This window comes from Puma concolor, chromosome B1 (genome assembly GCF_028749965.1).
Source record: "Puma concolor isolate L17-30 chromosome B1, mPumCon1.1.hap2, whole genome shotgun sequence".
NCBI lineage: Eukaryota > Metazoa > Chordata > Mammalia > Carnivora > Felidae > Puma > Puma concolor.
The window spans coordinates 35,955,176-35,967,472 of record NC_141670.1 but is presented as its reverse complement, the minus strand read 5'-3'; the positions used below and the strand labels follow the sequence as shown (position 1 = coordinate 35,967,472).

At 39.6% G+C, this 12,297-nt stretch overlaps 1 protein-coding gene across 1 annotated transcript in view; it reads left to right on the top strand.

Moving 5' to 3' along the window:
• Positions 1–12,297, top strand: part of PIWIL2 (piwi like RNA-mediated gene silencing 2) — an 82,075-nt gene that overhangs the window by 33,209 nt on the left and 36,569 nt on the right. The window contains exons 16-20 of the mRNA XM_025932952.2: positions 386–574; positions 2,896–2,997; positions 3,583–3,699; positions 4,286–4,374; positions 5,257–5,362. Of these exons, the coding sequence (XP_025788737.1) occupies positions 386–574; positions 2,896–2,997; positions 3,583–3,699; positions 4,286–4,374; positions 5,257–5,362 (603 nt within the window). The remainder of the gene's footprint in view (positions 1–385; positions 575–2,895; positions 2,998–3,582; positions 3,700–4,285; positions 4,375–5,256; positions 5,363–12,297) is intronic.

Sequence of the window (12,297 nt, the reverse complement as noted above, 5' to 3'; positions counted from 1 at the left end):
GGGGCAGAGAGAGAGGGAGACACAGAATCGGAAACAGGCTCCAGGCTCTGAGCCATCAGCCCAGAGCCTGACGCGGGGCTCGAACTCACGGACCGCGAGATCGTGACCTGGCTGAAGTCGGACGCTTAACCGACTGCGCCACCCAGGCGCCCCTGAAATATATTTAAAGGAAAAGTATACTTACAAGTATACAGTGTTCCACTGTGGGAGTATGCCACAGTTTACTTATCACCCACAACTATGTTAGTTATAGGAATTAGATCAAAAAGGACTCAAGCAAGAGAGAATTAAAAGCAGTTTCTTCTCTAGACTAATATCTCTTGGGTGTGAGTTTGGAGTGTTTAAGTTGTGGGAAGTGCTAAAAATAGCTTGTGGTTATTCCTAGGTCCCCATGCATTTCTGGGCACTGTTTTACCCAAAGAGAGCAATGGATCAGGCCCGAGAACTGGTTAATATGTTGGAAAAGATAGCTGGCCCCATTGGTATGCGCCTGAGCCCACCAGCCTGGGTTGAACTAAAGGATGATCGAATTGAGACCTATGTCAGAAGCATTCAATCCATGCTAGGAGTTGAGGTAATAAACTAATTTGAGTATATGAGTAGAATGCTTGTTTTTTTTTTTTTTAATTTTTTTTCAACGTTTTTTATTTATTTTTGGGACAGAGAGAGACAGAGCATGAACAGGGGAGGGGCAGAGAGAGAGGGAGACACAGAATCGGAAACAGGCTCCAGGTTCCGAGCCATCAGCCCAGAGCCTGACGCGGGGCTCGAACCCACGGACCGCGAGATCATGACCTGGCTGAAGTCGGACGCTTAACCGACTGCGCCACCCAGGCGCCCCTAGAATGCTTGTTTTAAAATACTTGCATACTTGATTTTAAATTCTCTTGCTTATCAGTCTGCTGTTTATGATGCCCAGAAATCTGTGTCTTACTCATGTACACATGAAATACTATACCAAGTAGTCTTCATGCCCTTTGGTTAATTGATTCTCTCATTGTATGTTGGCAGTAGTCTCTCTCACTCTGGTGTTCTTTTTTCACGTAATTGACGGAGAGAATAGCTGACTTAACTTTAGTTTGTTATCTATATAGAACATGTTGTGCTCAGAAAGCAACTTTTTGGGCCCAGTGCCATTTTGCACAATTCAGTACTGCACTGTCACGGTCTGGTCTGGCTTAAGATTTGAATTGCTCTGGCGATGAACTTGGCACCTGGGCCATCAGCTCGGTCCTGATAGCTGATTGTGAGCGCTGCAGCTGAGCAGGTCATAGCACTCATAACTCAGTAGTTCAAGCCTGCGGTTCTTACCTGTTTGCACACAAAACAGAGGAAGAAGCTTAAGGAACAAAGGAAAGCAAATGTTTTGGGAAGTAACTAGTCTGTGACTTGAAGAGTCCATTGTTGTGAGATCAGTACTGGAATTAGATTTTTCTGGGATCTCTCTGATCCCCAACTCTGGGTTATCACCCAGAGCAGCACCCTCATATTCTGTCTTTGTAATTTCCTTCTGGTTCCCCATGCTAGTTGTACTCTGCCATGGCTACCCCCTGAGCCTGATCATTGATAATTCTGCTGTGCTTTCAGAAGAATTGCCCAGTGTAGTGCATCAACTCCCCAATCTCATACTTGTTCATGTTCTCTTTAGAAGAGTGTACTTCCAACAGTTTTCATGCAGCATGGATAGAAGTTTCATTCATGTTTACCAAACTTAACTCATCTTGGTCTTACTGTCTCTTTGTCGTCTTTAGGGCATGCTGTTTTATTATATTTTATTATTATTTTTATTATTTACTCATTAATTTATTATTATTTATTTATTATCCCACACATGTCTACAGGAGCCAGATGAGAAACACAAGTGTAGTGGGCTAGGAGGGGACTATAGTGAACTTAAGAGAGTAATCAACCCCATGACTGCAGATAAAAGCCCAGCATTATCAAATTAATTTTTGATTTATTTGTTTTTCAGTAGAAACAAAAAATCTGGATTTGTATGTGTGTGCCCCTCCATATGTTTAAATGTTAATTTAAAAAAACATGTAACTCATTGCAGGGACTAAAAAGCTATATGTGTTTGATAGATCCAACCCATAGGCTCCCAGTGTGCAGCCTGTGTTCTACGTGACTTCAGAAGTTCTTTGATGTGATTGCTGGAACGTGTGTTCTCTGAGAAGTCTTAATCTAACACTAATCTTGATTTGGAATAATATATTATTGATTTACCATTAATAGCTGTTTCTGGCATAAAGGATTGGCACTTTCATTTCCCTTCAGTGCTACTTTTCTTTATTTATGCTGAAAGATCCTGTGTTTCCAGTGTTGGATCTCTTAAATGGTGAGGGATCACAGATGTTTATATGAGATATGCTGCTGGGAATATCATTCTCTCTCCTAACCAGGAAGTTAGGAAAAGCCACTTACAGATTTGGCAGTAGCTTCATTTCTTTGTACTTGGCTCTGAATCTTTTCTTGTGGTATTGCATTCCATGTTTGCTCAGTTTTGTGGTATGAATGTAATAAGGTGCTTGGTTTACTGAAGAGAGTGGTAAAAGCATTCTAGGGAATTGAAAGCAGCAACTAAAAAGTAATCTTTGCAAATTTTCAAGCCTGCTTTGTTCAGGCATCTTAATTTTCCTAAGGAAGAACTCAGGTAGTCAGGGCCACCTCTAGATAATTTATGGTATTCTATCCCGTATTTCTACAAAGAAGCCCTGAATCCAGCAAAGGTTCAAGGACCTGTTCGGGGTTGGAGTGTCTACCCTCTTTGTTTCAGTCCCTTTTGCCTTAAAGGTCCTATGACTTCACAGGCTCTTAGACTGCCCACAGCTGGAGTCCCATCAAGGTCCCCTGCGACTTCCAAAGCCTGACTTATATGTACTTTATCTCTTCAAGAGGAAGATACAGATGGTTGTTTGCATCATCATGGGAACACGTGACGATCTCTATGGGGCTATTAAAAAGCTGTGCTGTGTGCAGGCTCCTGTGCCCTCACAGGTGAGTGGAGAGCTAGGCAGGAGGCATACATGGAAACTCTATAACCTCCCTTGAGGTTTTGAAAAGAGGGGTACAGATGTTCAAAAACTGAAGTTACTATTAGAAGCCATCATGTGTAACCCTTCTGGTGGAAAGTTCCCCTTATTAGAGTAACCTGGTGAAAAGCAGAGGCTCTTTGTAAATAAATACTGCCTTCATATCCACAAATGAGTACTCTTGCTGGTTGAGACAGTGAGCTGCTGGGTGGTTTCACATGACTGGGTTCTGAGAGTATAGGCTTCACTCTGAAAGGGGAAAGCTGTTAATCCTAAGTAGGTTTGTTGGTTTGTTTGTTTGTTTGTTTGTTTAATTTATTCTGTGTGAGATCCTTTTGAAAGTTTTTGGGTTTTGGTTGTCTTTTTGTTTTGATGTGTGTTGTGTGTGCGCGTGCATGCCTACATAGAAATCCTAGAATTAGAGCTAGTCATGCATAGTGTATTGCCTGCTAACTGGGGTTTCTTAAACAAATGTAGTGTTTACTTCAGGATTGTTTATATCGTCTGACAGGCTTATAGTGTCCCCTTTCTCCACACCCCTTTATTATAGGTCATCAATGTTCGAACCATTGGTCAGCCAACCAGGCTTCGGAGTGTGGCCCAGAAAATTTTACTTCAGATTAATTGTAAATTGGGTGGTGAGCTCTGGGGAGTGGATATTCCTCTGGTGAGTGATGCTGAGATGTTTCTTCATTCAATTTAGCTCTCCAGAGACTCCTACCTAGCTATTTTCCTAGTTTTCCTCATAGAGTTATCCTTATTCTCCATGCTTAGTGGTCTAAATGGTTCATGGCCTGCTTTTGTGTAGCCCACGTGCTGAGAATGGTTTCTATAACCTTAGCTGAAACCAATAAAAATAAGACTGATATTTTCTGACACATGAAAATTATATGACATTCCATTTTCATTGTCCTTAAATGCAGTTTTATTGGAATATAGCTATACTTCTTTATAGACTAACTGTGGCTGCTCTTGTGTTGTAATGACAGACAAAATTGAGTAGTTCCTACAGAGACTGTGGCTCACAAAGCCCAGTGTTACTTACCGTACGGTCCTTTACAGGAAAAGCATGCTGATCCTTGTTCTAGATCTCTGACTTATTCATAGTGTTTAAAAAAATGTCAAGTTGATTACAGTCTCTTTCTTCCTCCAGAATTCATTTTCATATGTTGCTTTTGGGGTTCAGATAATAATTGAAGATGGGGTGATGGATTGCTTGGTTTTTCTGGTTTGTTTTTTGTTTTCTAACCCAGAAACAATTAATGGTGATTGGGATGGATGTTTACCATGACCCCAACCGAGGCATGCGCTCCGTGGTTGGCTTTGTTGCAAGCATCAATCTGTAAGTCTACTCAGTTCCATTTTGTTTGGTTACCTCATTTTGATGCCTAATCTTATTGTAAATCCAGCAAATACTTTTTGAATATTTTGTATTATAGTAAAAGTATACTTTAGAAAAGAATACTAAACTCTATTTTCTCCTTTATCTTTCTATTAGTTTATGCAGTCTGTTTAGCAAGCTTGTCAGGTCTGTAAGTTTGTTGCCTCAAATGTGGTCTGGTCTTCTTCAGAATGGGGGCTCTGTCTTGGTGTTTTTTCCCCCTAGGAATGAGGGATTTTTTTGTTTGTTCTGATTAAAAACAAGACCTGTTCATGCAGATACCTGCAGAAATTTAGAAAGTGAGGGTTCCTCGTGGACCATCTTTTATTGACCACCACCAAAGGTTTGAAGTATATATACTTTTCAAATTCTCACTTATGTGCATAGTAACACGTATAGGTGGTGCATGTATGTTTACAAAATGGCATATTGCTATGTATACTATTTCTTAACTTGTTTTATGTACTTAAATTGTATATTGCAGATATTTTCACATATCAATACAAAGAATCTCAACCAATTCTTTTTAACTGCTGCATGGAATTTATTGTATGCCAGAACACTATTTAACTAGTCCTCTGTTGGTGGATATCTGAAATTTTTTCAGTTGGAAGCAGTTTTGTATCAAATGCCACAATTATGCCTATATTTTTACATTCTGTGTATGACTTACATATATATCTTTTCTCATATTAACGTATGTTTTTATCCGTAACATAAATGCATTTACTAGATACCGTATCGGTGCATAAAGGTGCCTGTGTGCTGACATTCAGACTGTGAGCCTTCCTCTGTGAGTGTGTGTTCACCTCTCTCTCTCTCTCTTTACTACCTCCTCCACAGCACACTCACAAAATGGTATTCACGAGTGGTGTTCCAGATGCCTCATCAGGAGATTGTGGATAGCCTGAAGCTATGCCTGGTGGGTTCCTTAAAAAAGTTTTATGAGGTAAGGGGAACAGAAATTCTAGAGTTGTTTTTAAGGACTACCTATCTGACCACTTTAAGAGGAAGTCTGATTTAGTGGGAGGGATCCCATATTGGAGGTGAATCTCCTAAACAGACTCAAAAGTTAGTCATTGCTGAACAGGCAGCTCAAAGGGACTGCCTTCAGGCTTCTACTTGTACAGAGCAGCATAAAGAGATAAATGCTTTGATTTTGCTGGGTAAGTAATGATTATTTCCCAGATTGTAATAAGCCTGATGCCTATAGATATAATCTCATGCCCTTATCAGGGAAGTGAGGGTAAATTTCAGCAATTAAAGCTTTTGAATTTACTCAGCTTTTTATGACTATTATTAGGCACTTTTCATTTTGGTTCAAGACCAATGCCTCCCTATAATCACCCCTAGAACTCCCAGGAATGCTAACCATAGAGAATTGCTGTCATTAAACTGATATTGGGTCTGGCACAATGAGCAAGCAAAATACTGGGTTTTGCCTTGGCCAGTACATCAAAGGAAGCGTTGATAAGTGGCTTTCATTTCTTAGGGTCAGAGTTAGCCCTTTGCATGGAGATTAACAGCAAGAAATTTAATAATTTCATATTATTACAGTCAGTCACTAGAACTCCACCTTGTTTCCTTTTAGATTAATGTTCCCTACACTGTCCTTCAAACAGTTTGATGTTTTTCAGTGTTAGAGATAAGGAAAAAAAAAAAAAGTTGAATTTTGTCTCTAAGGAGACCTGTATGATACACTACTTTGTCACCAAGTTCTAACACCTTCATTTTTTTTTCCTTTTCCTTTTTTTTTAAATTTATATTCAAGTTAGTTAACATACAGTGTAGTGTTGGCTTCAGGAGTAGAACCCAGTGATTTCATCTCTTACATAAGGACACCCAGTGCTCATCCTGAAAAGTGCCCTCCTTAATGCTTGTCACCCATTTAACCTCTACTCCATCCCCACCAGCAACCCTCAGTTTGTTCTCTGTACTTAAGAGTCTCTTATGGTTTGTCTCCTCTGTTTTTATCTTATTTTTCCTTCATTTTCCCTATGTTCATGTGTTGAGTTTTTCAAATTCCACATATGAGTGAAATCATGATATCTGTCTTTCTCTGACTGACTTATTTCACTTAGCACATAATACCCTCCAGTTCTAGCCACATTGTTGCAGATGGCAAGAATTCAGCCTTTTTAATCTCTGAGTAATATTCCGTTGTATATATATACCACATTTTCTTAATCCATTCATCAATTGACGGACATTTGTGTTCTTTCCATAATTTGGCTATTGTTAATAGCACTGCTATAAACATTGGGGTTCATGTGTCCCTTTGAATCAGCACTCCTGTATACTTTGGATAAATGCCTAGTAGTGCAATTGCAGAGTCGTAGGGTAGTTCTATTTTTAATTTTTTGAGGAACCTCCATACTGTTTTCAGAGTAGCTGTACCAGTTTGCATTCCCACCAGAGTGCAAAAGCGTTCTTCTTTCTCGACATTCTTGCCAACATCTATTGTTTCCTGAGTTGTTAATTTTAGCCCTCCTGACAGGTGTGAGGTGGTATATCTTATTGTGGTTTTGACTTGTATTTCCCTGATGATGAGTGATGGTGAGCATCTTTTCATGTGTCTGTTTGCCATCTGGATGTCTTTTTTGGAAAAGCGCCTCTTCATGTCTTCTGCCCATTTCTTTACTGGATTGTTTGTTTTTTTGGGTGTTGAGTTTGGTAAATTCTTTATAGACTTTGGCTATTAACCCTTTATCTAATATGTCATTTGCAAATATCTTTTCCCATTCTGTTGGTTGCCTTTTAGTTTTGTTGATTGTTTCCTTTGCTGTGCAGAAGCTTTTTATCTTGATGAGTTCCGAATAGTTCATTTTTGCTTTTATTTCCCTTGCCTCCAGAGACATGTTGAGTAAGAAGTTGCTGTGGCCTAGGTCAAAGAGGTTGCTGCCTGCATTCTCCTGTAGGATTTTGATGGTTTCCTGTCTTACATTTAGGTCTTTCATCCATTTTGAATTTATTTTTGTGTATGGTGTAAGAAAGTGGTCCAGTTTCATTCTTCTGCATGTTGCTGTCTAGTTCTCCCAGCACCATTTGCTAAAGAGACTGTCTTTTTTCCATTGAATATTCTTTCCTGCTTTGTCAAGGATTAGTTGGCCATTTATTTGTCCATTTCTGGGTTCTCTATTCTAGTCCATTGGTCTATGTGTTTGTTTTTACGGGTTAAAGTCCAGGATTGTGATGCCTTCAGCTTTGGTTTTCTTTTTCAGCAGTACTTTGGCTATTTGGGGTCTTTCGTGGTTCCATACAAATTTTAGGATTCTTTGTTCTAGTTTTGTGAAGAATGCTTATGTTATTTTGATAAGGATTGGACTGAATGTGTAGATTGCTTTGGGTAGTATTGACATTTTAACTGTATTTGTTCTTCCAATCCATGAGCATGAAATATTTTACCATTTCTTTGTCTTCTTCATTTTCTTTCATAAGCTTTCTATAATTTTCAGTGTACAGATCATTTACCTCTTTGCTTAGGTTTATTCATAGGTGTTTTATGGTTTTTGGTGCAATTGTAAATGGGACTTATTCCTTGATATCTCTTTCTGTTGCTTCATTATTGATGTATAGAAATGCAACTGATTTCTGTACATTGATTTTATATCCCACGACTTTGCTGAATTCATGCATCAGCTCTAGTAGTTTTTGGTGGAATCTTTCAGGTTTTTCCATGTAGTGTCATGTCATCTGCGAAGAGTGAAAGTTTGACTTCTTTGCCAATTTGGATGCCTTTTATTTCGTTTTGTTGTCTGATTGCTGAGGCTAGGACTTCCAACACTATGTAAAACAACAATGGTGAGAGTGGACATCCCTATTGTGTTCCTGACCTGAGGGGGAAAGCTCTCGGTTTTTCCCCATTGAGGATATTAGCTGTGGGCCTTCATATATGGCTTTTATGATGTTAAGGTATGTTCCTTCTGTCCCGACTTTCTTGAGGGTTTTTATCAAGAAAGGATGCTGTACTTTGTCAAATGCTTTTTCTGCATCTACTGACAAGATCATATGGTTCCTATCCTTTCTTCAAATGTGCTGTATCATGTTGACTGATTTGCGAATATTGAACCAGTCTTGTGCCCGGGAATGAATCCCACTTGATCGTGGTGAATAATTCTTTTAATATACTGTTGAATTCGATTTGGTAGTATCTTGTTGAGTTTTTTTGAATCAAGGTTCATCAGGGATATTGGCATGTAATTCTCCTTTTTAGTGGGGTCTCTGGTTTTGAAATCAAGGTAGTGCTGGTTTCATAGAATGAGTTTGGAAGCATTCCTTCCATTTCTATTTTTTGGAATAGTTTGAGAAGAATAGGTATTAACTCTGCTTTAAATGTCTGGTAGAATTCCCCTGGGAAGCCATCTGGCCCAAGACTCTTATTTCTTGGGAGATTTTTTTGATAAACGATTCAAATTCTTTGCTGGCTATGGGTCTGTTCAGATTTTCTGTTTCTTCCCGTTTGAGTTTTGGTAGTGTGTGTGTGTGTGTGTGTGTGTGTCTGGGAATTTGTCCATTTCTTCCAGATTGTCCAGTTTGTTGGCATATGATTTTTATAGTTCTCTTATAATTGTTTGTATTTCTGTGGTGTTCGTTGTGATCTCTTGTCTTTCATTTGTGATTTTATCTGTTTGGGTCCTTTCTTTTTGAGAAGTATGGCTAGGGGTTATCAATTTTGTTTATTTTTTCCAAAAGCCAGTTCTTAGTTTCATTGATCTGTTCTACTGTTTTTGTTTTTTTATTTTTTTGGATTCTGTAACATTTATTTCTGCTCTAATTTCTATGATTTCCCCTTTTCTGCTGGATTTGGGCTTTATTTGCTGCTCCTTTTTTGGCTTTTTTTTTTTTTTTTTTTTTTAATTTTTTTTTCAACGTTTATTTATTTTTGGGACAGAGAGAGACAGAGCATGAACGGGGGAGGGGCAGAGAGAGAGGGAGACACAGAATCGGAAACAGGCTCCAGGCTCTGAGCCATCAGCCCAGAGCCCGACGCGGGGCTCGAACTCACACGGACTGCGAGATCGTGACCTGGCTGAAGTCGGACGCTTAATCGACTGCGCCACCCAGGCGCCCCCTTTTTTGGCTTCTTTAGGTGTAAGGTTAGGTTGTGTATTTGGGACCTTTCTTAAGATAGGCCTAAATTGCATTGTATTTTCCTATTAGGACTGCCTTTGCTGCATCCCACAGGGTTTGGACTGTCATGTTTTCATTTTAATTTGCTTCCATGTATTTTTTTTTTTTATGTCTTCTTTAAGTTCCTGGTTAACCCATTCATTGTTTAGTAGGATGTTCTTTAACCTCCATGTATTTTGGGGGCTTTCCAAGTTTTTTCTTGTGGTTGATTTCAAATTTCATAATATGATTTGAAAATACTCATGGTATGATCTCAGTTTTTTTGTACCTGTTGAGGGCTGTGTCACGACCCAAAATATGACCTATTTGGAGAATGTTCCATGTGCACACTAAAGAAGAATGTGTATTCTTCTGCTTTAGGGTAAAGTGTTCTGAATATATCTGTTAAGTCTATCTGGTCTAGTGTGTCATTCAGAGCTCTTGGTTCCTTATTGATTTTCTGCCTAGATGATCTGTCCATTGTTGTAAGTGAAGTATTAAAGTCTGCTAGGGGCGCCTGGGTGGCTCAGTCGGTTGAGCATCTGACTTCAGCTCAGGTCATGATCTCGCAGTCCATGAGTTCGGGCCCCGCGTCGGGCTCTGTGCTGACAGCTCGGAGCCTGGAGCCTGCTTTGGATTCTGTGTTTCCCTCTCTCTCTGCCCCTCCCCCGCTCAAGCTCTGTATCTCTCTCTCTCTCTGTCAAAAATAAATAAACATTAAAAAAAATAAATAAAGTCTGCTACAATTGGGGCACCTGGATGGCTCAGTCAGTTGAGCATCCAACTTCGGCTCAGGTCGTGATCTCGTGGTTCATGGGTTCTGGCCCTGCTTCGGGCTCTGTGCTGACAGCTCGGAGCCTGGAGCCTGCTTCGGATTCTGTGTCTTCCTCTCTCTTTGCTCCTCCCCTGCTCACACTCTGTCTGTCTCTCAAAAATAAATAAAGATTAAAGTCTGCTACAATTATGGTATTATTATCAATTAAGTTTCTTTGTGATTAATTGATTTATATATTTGGGTGCTTTCATGTTGGGGGCATAAATATTTACAATTGTTAACTCCTCTTGATGGATAGATCCCTTAATTATGATATAATGCCCTTCTTCATTTCTTGTTACAGTCTTTAAAATCTAGTTTGTCTGATACAAGTATGGCCATTTCAGCTTTCTTTTGATGTCCATTAGCATGATAGATGGTTTTCCATCCCCTCACTTTCAGTCTGCAGGTGTCCTCAGGTCTAAAATGAGTCTCTCAGAGGGGTGCCTGGGTGGCTCGGTTGGTTGAGTGTCCAACTTCGGCTCAGGTCATGATCTCGCAATTTGTGGGTTCGAGCCCCGCGTCGGGCTCGGTGCTGACAGCTTGGAGCCTGGAGTTTGCTTCGGATTCTGTGTCTCCGTCTCTCTCTGCCCCTCCCCTGCTTGTGCTCTGTCTGTCTCTATCTATCAAAAATAAATAAAATGTAAAAAAAAAAAATTTTTTTTTAAATGAGTCTCTTAGGGGTGCCTGGGTGGTTCAGTCAGTTAAGTGTCCAACTTTGGCTCAGGTCATGATCTTGCAGTCTGTGAGTTCAGGCCCTGCATTGGACTGTGTGCTGACAGCTCCAACGTTTGAAGCCTGCTTCCAATTCTGTGTCTCCCTCTCTCTGCCCCCCCCCAGCATGCATGCGTGTGCTCTGTAGCTCTCTCTCTCTCAAAAATAAATATTAAATAAAATGAGTCTCTTGTAGACAGCATATAGATGGATCTTGTCTTTTTATCCAGTCTGATACCCTGTGCCTTTTTATTTAGTCCATTTGCATTCAGAATCATAATTTAAAGATACTAATTTAGTACCATTCTGTTATCTGTACATTTCGTGTTTGTTGTGATGGTCTCTCCACTCACATAGTCCCCCATAGGATCTCTTGCAGGGCTGGTTTAGTGGTCACAAACTCCTTTAGTTTTTGTTTGTGTGGGAAAGTCTTTCTCTCTCCTTCTATTCTGAATGACAGCTTTGCTGGATAAAGGATTCTTGGCTGCATATTTTTCTTATTCAACACACTGAATATTTCCTGCCACTCTCTTCTGGCCTGCCAAGTTTCAGTGGACAGTTCTGCTACTAACCTTATGTGTCTACCCTTGTAGTCTAAGGACCTTTTGTCCCTAGCTGCTTTCAGAATTCTCTTTTTATCTTTGTATTTTGCCAGTTTCATTATGATATGTCATGGTACTGACCTGTTTTGTTGGTTTTGAAGGGAGTTATCTTTGCCTCTTGGACTTGGATGCCTGTTTCTTTCTCCAGATTAAGGAAATTCTCAGCTATAATTTGTTCAAATAAATCTTCTGCTCCTTTCTTTTGCTTTTCCTCTTCTGTTACTCCTATGATACAGATTTTGTTTAATTTCATGGAATCACGTAGTTCATGATCTAGTACTTTCCTCTCTCTCTTTTTTTCAGATTCATTATTTTCCATAATTTTATCTTCTGTTTCACCTATTCTCTCCTCTGCTTCTTCCATCCTTGCCTAGTCACTGTAACTAGTTTACTAGTTTACTTTGCATCTCAGTGATAGCGTTTTTAAATTCATCCTGACTAGTTCTTAGGTCTTTGATCTCTGCAGGCAAGAGTTTCTCTGGTGTCTTCTGTGCTTTCTTAAAGCCCAAGTATTAGTCTTACGACCATTACTCTAAATTCTTGTTCACATATATTGTTTATATCTGTTTTGGCAATTCTCTGGCTGTGATTTCTTGTTGAACTTTCTTTTGGGGAAAATTCCTCTGTTTTATCATTTTGGCTAAG